This window comes from Pygocentrus nattereri, chromosome 4 (genome assembly GCF_015220715.1).
Source record: "Pygocentrus nattereri isolate fPygNat1 chromosome 4, fPygNat1.pri, whole genome shotgun sequence".
NCBI classification, from domain to species: domain Eukaryota; kingdom Metazoa; phylum Chordata; class Actinopteri; order Characiformes; family Serrasalmidae; genus Pygocentrus; species Pygocentrus nattereri.
This window is the reverse complement of record NC_051214.1, coordinates 5,088,104-5,099,743: the sequence shown is the minus strand read 5'-3', so window position 1 is coordinate 5,099,743 and position 11,640 is coordinate 5,088,104. Positions and strand designations below refer to the sequence as shown.

The 11,640-nt window shown below is 39.1% G+C and overlaps 1 protein-coding gene across 5 annotated transcripts; it reads left to right on the top strand.

The window, feature by feature from the left end:
* Positions 1-481: 481 nt before the first annotated feature.
* LOC108437545 (E3 ubiquitin-protein ligase TRIM47-like) lies at positions 482-9,229 on the top strand. 5 transcript variants are annotated; one of them, XR_005130227.1, is made up of 6 exons: positions 483-1,139; positions 1,477-1,572; positions 1,780-2,013; positions 2,093-2,234; positions 3,070-5,163; positions 8,720-9,229. XR_005130227.1 is itself a non-coding variant. In XM_037538181.1 (5 exons), the coding sequence occupies exons 1-5, from the start codon at positions 555-557 to the stop codon at positions 3,711-3,713; spliced, it is 1,818 nt and encodes a 605-aa protein (XP_037394078.1). In that variant the 5' UTR covers positions 482-554; the 3' UTR covers positions 3,714-5,673. The 5 variants fall into 5 exon arrangements, 4 of the variants coding, with proteins under 4 accessions (XP_037394078.1, XP_037394075.1, XP_037394076.1 ...); XM_037538181.1 differs by lacking the exon at positions 8,720-9,229 and having other exon boundaries at positions 482-1,139; positions 2,093-2,250; positions 2,969-5,673; XM_037538178.1 differs by lacking the exon at positions 8,720-9,229 and having other exon boundaries at positions 3,070-5,673.
* The last annotated feature ends 2,411 nt before the right edge of the window (positions 9,230-11,640 follow it).

The following is an 11,640-nucleotide window of genomic DNA, read 5'->3' as shown; positions in this document are numbered from 1 at the left end:
TTAAGTGAATTAAACTCGAACAGCTTAACGGCTGTTCAGACCGTCTGTGGCGTCTGTAACTGTAAGACTACATGACTGATAATCTACTAGTTTACTTCAACAGAGTCTCTCACAGTTCTGCTCAGATTAAAGCGCTGATATATAAAGAAAATGGATAAAGAAAGTCAAAATAACTGATAAAGTAAATGTATAAACATAAAGGTTTAAAATGCAGGGCTCAAAATTACAGTACAGATCTTTCTGTCCTTTTTCTAGAGAAGCTGCTATAATAGATCAGATTATCTGCACAGATACTTTATTACTCCTACAAACTGGAGTCCATTTAATCTGCTACTTTAAACGCTTCTACTCCACATGTTTTCTGTTAAACTTTAACTAAAGGATTCTGTCTCTATCTGTCTCTTCTTCAGTCTCCTCCTCATTTCTCTCTCTCTCCACCCTTTTCTCTATGACACTTCACCAAACACAGAAGCAGGAAGCCACTCCTACTCAGTTCAGAGGAAGCGAAACTGATCTCAGAGAGCTGCTCTCTCTCAGACTGTGAGGGCAGGAAAATGGCCAGTATTTCAGTAGATCAGGACCAGTTCAGCTGTCCAGTCTGTCAGGATCTGCTGAAGGATCCAGTGACGACTCCCTGTGGACACAGTTTCTGTATGGTGTGTATTAATGGCTGCTGGGATCAGGAGGATCAGAGGGGGGTCTACAGCTGCCCCCAGTGCAGAGAGACCTTCACTCCAAGGCCTGTTCTACGCAGAAATAATGTTATAGCTGAAGTGGTGGAGAAACTGAAGAAGACAGAACTCCAAGCTGGTTCTCCTGCTCTCTGTTATGCTGGACCTGGAGATGTGGAGTGTGATTCCTGCACTGGGAGAAAACACAAAGCCATGAAGTCCTGTTTGGTGTGTCTGGCTTCTTACTGTGAAGCTCATCTTAAACCTCACTATCAGTCTCCTGCCTTTAAGAAGCACAAGCTGGTCGAAGCCTCCAAACAGCTACAAGAGAAGATCTGCTCTCAGCATGATAAACTGATCGAGATCTACTGTCGTACTGACCAGCAGATGGTCTGTTATTTGTGTATGATGGATGAACACAGAGGCCACGATACAGTAGCAGCTTCAGCAGAAAGAAACCAGAAACAGGCAAGAATTCTTTTTTATTTATAATTTGAGGAATAAATATGTAATGTTTAACTCTTCTTTTGTCAAAAAGTCAATTAAATCTAAGTGAATCAATTGAAGTGAATCAATTTAAAGTCTAAGTGAATGTGTGAAACAGAATATTTTGATTAGAGATTATATTTGAACTAATCTAGTCAGATGTGTTTGACCAGCTGACACACCCATCTTCTAGCTTTCTACAGTTTACAGCACACATGACGGTGCCAAAGTCCATTAGAGTAACAATGTATTTATATCCCCTAATTCATTGTTCATCTCTTATCTTACAATTCATAAAGAGTTGATGTTGTGTCTCCAGAGTGAAGTGAAAGACATGCGGAGGAAATTCGAGCAGAGATTCCAGGAGAACGAGAAGAAGCTGCAGGAGGTGAAACAGGCTGTGAAGACTCTTAAGGTGAGTAGTGAGCAGAGATCTGCTGGAGCAGTTGATTCACAGCTCAGTCAGACTCTCCTCCAGTCAGACAGTGAGGAGTCCAGTGTTGGACACTCAGAGATCCTACACAGCCACAATGTGGACAGTGAGTCGTCTAGAGTCCCAGTGAGAGAGTGAATGATAGCTGGTATGTAAATGGGGCTCCATCTTGTGTGTGTGTTGTAACAGAGCTCTGCACAGGCAGCAGTGGAGGACAGTGAGAGGATCTTTACTGAGCTGATCCGCTCCATTGAGAAAAAGCGCTCTGAGGTAACAGAGCTGATCAGAGCTCAGGAGGAGGCTCAACTGAGTAGAGCTGAAGAACTCCTGGAGCAACTGGAGCAGGAGATTGCTGATCTAAAGAGGAGAGACACTGAGCTGGAGCAGCTTTCACACACAGATGATCACATCCAGTTCCTCCAGGTAACCATCTGATCTACAGAGGCTGATTGATTTACTCTTGTACACATTTATCCTTTTTTCATTATATTTCTCTCTGTAGAGTTTCCAGTCTTTCAGTGTCTCTTCTGGATCTGAGGACTTCTCCAGCATCACTGTCCATCAACATCTCTCATTTGATGGAGTGAGGAAATCTCTCTCTGATCTGAAAGAGAGACTAGAGGAATTCTGCAAGCAGGAATTCAGTAATATCTCTCCACAGTGATGAACATGTTTACTTGATTAATGAAAATCCTTAAATGATCATCAATAAAAAGAAACAATAATTTCTGAATTACACAGTAAATATGTTATTTGCATTTTTTAGAGATGAAAATTTGAAAATAAGTCTTAAGTCTTACGCACACACTCACATAAACACACACACATGCATACACACACACACTCAAACACCCACATGCACATACACACCCACACACACACACACAAACATGCACATACACACACTCACCCAAACACATGTACACACACACACACACACACATATACACTCACACAGACAGACATACACACACACACACACACACACAGTCTCTTCATTAATATCTTCTCATGACTTTAAACATCTTAATGTTCTGAATGTTTTTAGCCTCTGAAACAGAACCGGCTTTAATCAGCACAGCGGTGAATCAGTGTTTGAGGTTTAATTATGATCACACTGTTTTCCCCTTAGTGCTCATTAGACGCTGCCCTAAATAACACATATTTCTGCTTCTTTCTCTTTTTATTTTTCTGCACCACTTCAGCACAAGAGCTGTGTGAAAGTGTCATGATGAATTTATCAATTGAAATGATTTATAATTAACTGGATAAAATCTCATTACATTTAAATTAAAGAAGTTAATTATCTCCAAAGTTACCGTTTTGTTGATACTTGATATTTTTGGACAGCTGCAAGCAAAGCTAAAAACTAAAACAGACAGAAGGAAACTCTGACTAGTAAACGTTTAAAAGATGTAAATTCTGTGAATACGTATGTATGTATACATAAGAATATGTATTCTTTCCTTTTGGTTTTAGATTCCTATCCTCTGACTCTGGATCCCAACACAGTAAATCAGAACCTCAGTCTGTCTGAGGAGAACAGAGTGGTGACGTTCAGTGGGAGATTCCAGCATTACTCTGACCATCCAGAGAGATTTGACTACTGGTATCAGGTGTTGAGTAAGGAGAGTGTGAGTGGACGCTGTTACTGGGAGGTTGAGTGGAGCGGTAAGGGATGGCTGTACATCTCAGTCTCATATAAAGGGGTCAGCAGGAAAGGACAGAGCAATGAGTGTAAGTTTGGACACAACGGTCAGTCCTGGAGTTTGCAGTGTTCTCCTTCCTCTCTCTCTTTCTATCACAACAACATTCAGACTGAGATCTCAGCCTCATCCTCCTCCAGAATAGGAGTGTATGTGGATCACAGTGCAGGAACTCTGTCCTTCTACAGCGTCTCTGACACACTGACCCTCCTACACACAATCCACACCACATTCACTCATTTCCTTGCCTTTTCTTTCTTTGGTTACCTCTCTCTTTTGCCTCCTTTTTCCTCCATTTTTTCACTTCTTCATCTTTTATTCCTTCCTTTTTTTCTTTCATTTTCTTCTGTCCTTCATTTTTTTCTACTGTCTGTCCATCGTTTCCTTGCTTCCTTTCTTTCTCTTCCTTTTTATTAGATGTCCGGCACTTCATGAGCCTGGCTTGTCAATCACTCACTCACTCACATTTAATGAGATTGTCCACAAGGGGGAGCCACTGGCTCTGTAGTAACTAAATCAGAACACAACAAAATGATTACAGATGGTGACAACATGCAGGTGCTTCACATCAGTGTCCTTGTTCATTTTCTTTCCTCCAATTCTCATCCATCTTTCCTTTCTTACTTATTATGATGTGATTTATTCATTTAAATTGTACAATAAATTCTTGATTTGTAAGCGCTGTATTTCCTTCACGGAAATCTAGTTAAATTACACTGTGTTGTGTTAAATTACACTGTATTGTGTTAAATTACACTGTGTTGTGTTAAATTACACTGTATTGTGTTAAATTACACTGTGTTGTGTTAAATTACACTGTATTGTGTTAAGTTACACTGTATTGTGAAGACACAGTGAATTAGTTTCTCTGGTTTAAGTGCACGGTCACACGGTGCTGCTAAAATGTTTTTCATTTATCTAACGAGGTGAGAGGTTCCCTACGATGGACTAGCGACCTGTCCAGGGTGTTTCCTGCCTTTCACCCAGTGACCACTAGGATAGGCTCCAGCTCCCCTGCAACCCTGAAGGATAAATGGCTTATAAAATGTGTGTGTGTGTAAATGGAGAGGTTTAAAGTTTCCAGGAATTCATTTGAGTTACTCAAACTCTACATGGACAAATCTGGGACAGGTGTATTGCGTAACCGAGTCATGATGTGGGCTTGGTATTTCTTCCTTTAAGGGAGGAAAATATTTCTTTGACAGTTTGAGCACAAGATTCTTTAGATGTTTAGATTAAGCAAAGTGCATCCAGACAGACACATGTATTATTAATAGCTTAGTTGTTTAAGAGAGAGAAAAAGATGGTATTGGACTGGCATCAGTTTCAGCAGATGCTCATCAGCAGATGTGGTATCAGTATAGGACACAAGAATGTATACATTTACGTTTTACCTACTGTCCCAATTTTTTTTAATTACGTTTGCAGTTATATACCTATTTTCTTTTTTTTTTCACAATGAACATAATAAGGAGGAAAAAACACAAACCTAGCTCTCCCATTACATACCCATGAAATGACCTCTGCATTCAACATAAAGGTTCCTTTGGAAAACACAGTTGAGGTTCTTTGGAAAAATGCCAGTCTACGTTGAGAGTAAGGCTTACCTTCTCACACCCCGTGTGTCTTTCAGTGATTTATTCATGTGGCTAATCTGTTTGAACAACAGTAGATCACGGATTAGTTCCTCAGCAAATAATTACTGAAGAACTTTTACCTTTAGTTCTAATACAAAATGGATCATACAGATGGACATAGACAGCTATTACAGTCCTGAATAATAAAACCTGTTATTAACAACCACACTAGACATCTCTGTCAAAACAGAATTAACCACAAGTGCACATCCGCGTTACACAGGAGGAAGGTGTACATGGAAAATCAACACACACATGCATCAACAAACAGTGGTCAGCAGATTCAAACCCGGAAAATTATTTAGGATAAAGCAGTGAATATGTTTCCATCTATCATATATAATATTTATGTAGTAGATATCAGACTCATCTAATACTTACAAAACAGGTTTAGTTCATGAAACATTTTTAGGGATAGTTCAGAATTTCTGCATGATTCTTGTCACTCGGAGTGGTTTGATGTGATATTAGTTCATTGTAGAGAAACTTACAAGCTCAGTGTTCTTCACAGTGGTGGTGATAGGAACCAGGGGTCTCAATGTCCACAACACAAATAAAGCTATTTTATTTCCTATCCAGAACCACCAGTGAACCTGTACATGTCCTCAGAGTGTTTCTATGTAATGTTGATGTTGAATCTGAAAAAGCTGTATGATTTCTTTGGCTACAGTTTTTCCTGCATGTACCAGGAATGTATTTAACAATATGAATTGTCTCTAAAACAGAGCATTTCACCTCAACCTCTCTCCATGACTCTGTTTACATCTTAACTATTTATTTTTACAGTTTAAGTTTAGAAAGAGGTTGAATTCCCCTTTAGGTGTGGCATTTTCCTTATTTTAATACAACCCCATTTCCAACAAAGTTGGGGTGTTGTGAAAAAAAGTAAAGAAAAACAAAATGCAATGACGTCCAAATCATTTAAACTCTATATTTCATTGAAAATAGTACAAAGGCAACAAATCAAATGCTGAAACTGAGAGATTTTATTGTTTTTGAATAATATATACCCATTTTGGGGCCTCTGTGTCGTCACCTCTTCTATTAACAACACTCTGTAAGCGTTTGGGAACTGAGGAGACACTGCTGTAATTTTGAAAGTGAAATGTTTTCCCATATTTTTTTTGGCGTAAGATTTCAGCTGCTCAACAGTTCAGGGTCTCCTTTGTCGTATTTTTCATTTTTATAAATTGCCAATTGTTATCCGTATTGACAGATCTGGACTGCATGCAGGTCAGTTTAGCACCCCGGACTCTTGATACAGAGCGGTGCTGCTGTAATACATGCAGAATATGGCTTGACATTGTGTTGCTAAAATAATCAAGGCCTTCCCTGAAAAAGACGTGGTGATGGCAGCAGATGTTGACAAAACCTGTATATATCATTCAGCATGGCGCCTTCACAGATGTGCCAGTCACCCATGCCATGTGCACTAATGACTAGGGCTGCCACAAATTATTATTTTTATAGTCAACTAATCACCGATTATTTTTCATGATTAGTCGACTAATCGGATCATACGTTGATTGAATATAAAACATACAGCTTATCGCACTAGAATGCAGCTGCTATTATATAACCATCATTAGATTTCAGCTATATGCTAACTAAAAATAAAAACAATTAAGATCATAGTTCAATAAACCTTTAATGAACTATGCAGCTTGTTGCAACAAACAATTATTTAACTGTTTAGCATAAAGTGTAAACAACTGTGTAAAATAAGGATAAGGCACTGGCTTAAACAACACAAAAATAAATACATTAATAAAGAAATTATTTTTTTTAGGTTTTTCTTTCCTTCATTTGTCTCTGGCATCAAACTTAGCTGCATTTAAATCAAATTAGGTAGGTACCTGAAACTAAGGAATTATTCACAAAAATAAAGTTTTGGTCTCACTGACTCAAATATAACAAAAATGCATTTTGTGCTCAGTGCTCACAACTGCATTCAACTTACTACACTCTGACTATACAATCCCAAACTGCACAAGGCTCTTGTTCATAGCCAGAAGAGTTAGCATTTCCAAATGTCTTGGAGAAAGGCTTGCTCTCTTTTGAGAGCAGATGTTCCCTGCTGCAGAGAAAATCTGCTCTGATGGGGTGGAGGTTGCAGGGAGGCACAGAAAAGATTTAGATAGCTTTGACAGCGCGGGGAAACGCCCCTCATTTTCACTCCACCATTGGAGAGGATCATCCTTTTTAGAGAGTGGGGCCTCTCCCAAGTACAGCCGAACTTCACTTATCACAACTTGGACCTTTCGGTACTCCTCAGATTCTCTATCCTCATTTTCACTTTGACTGTCTGTGTCAGACTGAAGGAGAGTTTCCAGAGCACTCTTTCTATCTGAACTATTGGCCCTCTGCAGTTTTGCATCCTGTGTCCCAGTTGTTTTTGCTTCTTTGACAGCAAGCACTTCAACACTCCCCAGCAGTCTGATGCCATCTTCAGGAGTCAAAAAATTCATAAAAAAACATAACGTTAGAAAACATTAGCATTCCTATTCAAATACATCACTGTTATAACATTACAGAAAACATGTGAATGCTAATGAAACAAATCGCCATCGCTAATGTTAACTTTTACAGCTATCAAGATGAGTAAGTACTAAGTTAACGCTCTGTTTACGCTAATTTTAGCAGCTAACTAGCAATTTAGCTTACCGAGATGACGATCCCTCTTCATCATTGTCACAATCAGACACAACATGCTTCCTTTTCAGGTGCTTATGCATCGCGGTTGTTCTGCCTTGCAGATATTGCATTGCACGCGTTTCTCTTTCATTTTCTTAAAGTGATCCCATACTTTTGAGTTCCATAGCTGGGTAGCCATGTTACCAGAGCCTGTCTGTATATCGTCCTGGGATGTCGTTCACTGCCTACCACGGTTTCCACTACTGCGCATGTGCGTCAAGGACAGAAAGGCAGAGGCAGCAGTGGAAACTGCCGCAGCAGTTTGGAGAGAAAAACAAAGTAAAAAAAAAAAAGAACGACGCATCGACTATTAAATTAGTTGTCGACATAATCGTGACTAGTCGACTAATCATGGCAGCCTTACTAATGACCCCCTATACCATCATGAATACAGGCTTTTGAACTGTGCACTGATAACAAGCTGAGTGGTCTTTAGCCCAGAGGACACAGTGTCCATGTTTTCCAAAAAAATGATCAAATGTTGATTCATCAGATCACAGGACCCTTTTCCACTTCGCCTCAGTCCATTTTAAATTAGCTCATGCCCAGAGAAGGTGGCAGTATTCCTGGCTCCTGTTTATATTTGGTTTCTTTTGTGCATTTAAGAGTTTTAATTTGCATTTGTGGATGCAGTGATGAACTATTTTCACAGAAAGTAGTTTTCAGAAGTGTTCCTGAGCCCATGCAGTGATTTCCACTACAGAATCATGTCTATTTTTAATGCAATGCCCCCTCAGGGCCCAAAGATCATGGCCAGCAAATACTGGTTTTTGGCCTTGTCCTTTGCATACAGAGATTTGTCCATATTCTCTGACTGTTTTTAGTATATTATGTATTGTAGACGATGAAAAGCAAAAGTCTTTTGCTATTTTATGCTGAGAAACGATATTCTTGGATTGTTGCACTATTTGATCAAGCAGTCTATCACAGAGTGGTGAACCCCTCCTCATCTTTACTTCTGAAAGTCTCAGCCTCTCTGAGATGCTTATTTTATAATCATGTTACTGATCTGTTGCCATTAGGGGTGTACTTTGTGTACTTCTGGTGCCGGTCCCAAGCCCGGATAAATGGTGAGGGTTGCACAGGAGGAAGGTGTACATGGAAAATCAACACACACATGCATCAACAAACAGTGGTCAGCAGATTCAAACCCGGAAAATTATTTAGGATAAAGCAGTGAATATGTTTCCATCTATCATATATAATATTTATATAGTAGATATCAGACTCATCTAATACTTACAAAACAGGTTTAGTTCATGAAACATTTTTAGGGATAGTTCAGAATTTCTGCATGATTCTTGTCACTCGGAGTGGTTTGATGTGATATTAGTTCATTGTAGAGAAACTTACAAGCTCAGTGTTCTTCACAGTGGTGGTGATAGGAACCAGGGGTCTCAATGTCCACAACACAAATAAAGCTATTTTATTTCCTATCCAGAACCACCAGTGAACCTGTACATGTCCTCAGAGTGTTTCTATGTAATGTTGATGTTGAATCTGAAAAAGCTGTATGATTTCTTTGGCTACAGTTTTTCCTGCATGTACCAGGAATGTATTTAACAATATGAATTGTCTCTAAAACAGAGCATTTCACCTCAACCTCTCTCCATGACTCTGTTTACATCTTAACTATTTATTTTTACAGTTTAAGTTTAGAAAGAGGTTGAATTCCCCTTTAGGTGTGGCATTTTCCTTATTTTAATACAACCCCATTTCCAACAAAGTTGGGGTGTTGTGAAAAAAAGTAAAGAAAAACAAAATGCAATGACGTCCAAATCATTTAAACTCTATATTTCATTGAAAATAGTACAAAGGCAACAAATCAAATGCTGAAACTGAGAGATTTTATTGTTTTTGAATAATATATACCCATTTTGGGGCCTCTGTGTCGTCACCTCTTCTATTAACAACACTCTGTAAGCGTTTGGGAACTGAGGAGACACTGCTGTAATTTTGAAAGTGAAATGTTTTCCCATATTTTTTTTGGCGTAAGATTTCAGCTGCTCAACAGTTCAGGGTCTCCTTTGTCGTATTTTTCATTTTTATAAATTGCCAATTGTTATCCGTATTGACAGATCTGGACTGCATGCAGGTCAGTTTAGCACCCCGGATTCTTGATACAGAGCGGTGCTGCTGTAATACATGCAGAATATGGCTTGACATTGTGTTGCTAAAATAATCAAGGCCTTCCCTGAAAAAGACGTGGTGATGGCAGCAGATGTTGACAAAACCTGTATATATCATTCAGCATGGCGCCTTCACAGATGTGCCAGTCACCCATGCCATGTGCACTAATGACTAGGGCTGCCACAAATTATTATTTTTATAGTCAACTAATCACCGATTATTTTTCATGATTAGTCAACTAATCGGATCATACGTTGATTGAATATAAAACATACAGCTTATCGCACTAGAATGCAGCTGCTATTATATAACCATCATTAGATTTCAGCTATATGCTAACTAAAAATAAAAACAATTAAGATCATAGTTCAATAAACCTTTAATGAACTATGCAGCTTGTTGCAACAAACAATTATTTAACTGTTTAGCATAAAGTGTAAACAACTGTGTAAAATAAGGATAAGGCACTGGCTTAAACAACACAAAAATAAATACATTAATAAAGAAATTATTTTTTTTAGGTTTTTCTTTCCTTCATTTGTCTCTGGCATCAAACTTAGCTGCATTTAAATCAAATTAGGTAGGTACCTGAAACTAAGGAATTATTCACAAAAATAAAGTTTTGGTCTCACTGACTCAAATATAACAAAAATGCATTTTGTGCTCAGTGCTCACAACTGCATTCAACTTACTACACTCTGACTATACAATCCCAAACTGCACAAGGCTCTTGTTCATAGCCAGAAGAGTTAGCATTTCCAAATGTCTTGGAGAAAGGCTTGCTCTCTTTTGAGAGCAGATGTTCCCTGCTGCAGAGAAAATCTGCTCTGATGGGGTGGAGGTTGCAGGGAGGCACAGAAAAGATTTAGATAGCTTTGACAGCGCGGGGAAACGCCCCTCATTTTCACTCCACCATTGGAGAGGATCATCCTTTTTAGAGAGTGGGGCCTCTCCCAAGTACAGCCGAACTTCACTTATCACAACTTGGACCTTTCGGTACTCCTCAGATTCTCTATCCTCATTTTCACTTTGACTGTCTGTGTCAGACTGAAGGAGAGTTTCCAGAGCACTCTTTCTATCTGAACTATTGGCCCTCTGCAGTTTTGCATCCTGTGTCCCAGTTGTTTTTGCTTCTTTGACAGCAAGCACTTCAACACTCCCCAGCAGTCTGATGCCATCTTCAGGAGTCAAAAAATTCATAAAAAAACATAACGTTAGAAAACATTAGCATTCCTATTCAAATACATCACTGTTATAACATTACAGAAAACATGTGAATGCTAATGAAACAAATCGCCATCGCTAATGTTAACTTTTACAGCTATCAAGATGAGTAAGTACTAAGTTAACGCTCTGTTTACGCTAATTTTAGCAGCTAACTAGCAATTTAGCTTACCGAGATGACGATCCCTCTTCATCATTGTCACAATCAGACACAACATGCTTCCTTTTCAGGTGCTTATGCATCGCGGTTGTTCTGCCTTGCAGATATTGCATTGCACGCGTTTCTCTTTCATTTTCTTAAAGTGATCCCACACTTTTGAGTTCCATAGCTGGGTAGCCATGTTACCAGAGCCTGTCTGTATATCGTCCTGGGATGTCGTTCACTGCCTACCACGGTTTCCACTACTGCGCATGTGCGTCAAGGACAGAAAGGCAGAGGCAGCAGTGGAAACTGCCGCAGCAGTTTGGAGAGAAAAACAAAGTAAAAAAAAAAAAAGAACGACGCATCGACTATTAAATTAGTCGTCGACATAATCGTGACTAGTCGACTAATCATGGCAGCCTTACTAATGACCCCCTATACCATCATGAATACAGGCTTTTGAACTGTGCACTGATAACAAGCTGAGTGGTCTTTAGCCCAGAGGACACAGTGTCCA

What these genes read in the sequence shown, in the direction of transcription:
- LOC108437545 (XM_037538181.1), top strand. Translation starts at nt 555, where the DNA reads ATGGCCAGTATTTCAGTAGATCAGGACCAGTTCAGCTGTCCAGTCTGT. An exon ending in ATCACATCCAGTTCCTCCAG is followed by an intron (nt 2,014 to 2,092) that starts GTAACCATCTGA and finishes TTCTCTCTGTAG; the next exon opens with AGTTTCCAGTCTTTCAGTGT. An exon ending in TTCAGTAATATCTCTCCACA is followed by an intron (nt 2,251 to 2,968) that starts GTGATGAACATG and finishes AAACTAAAACAG; the next exon opens with ACAGAAGGAAACTCTGACTA.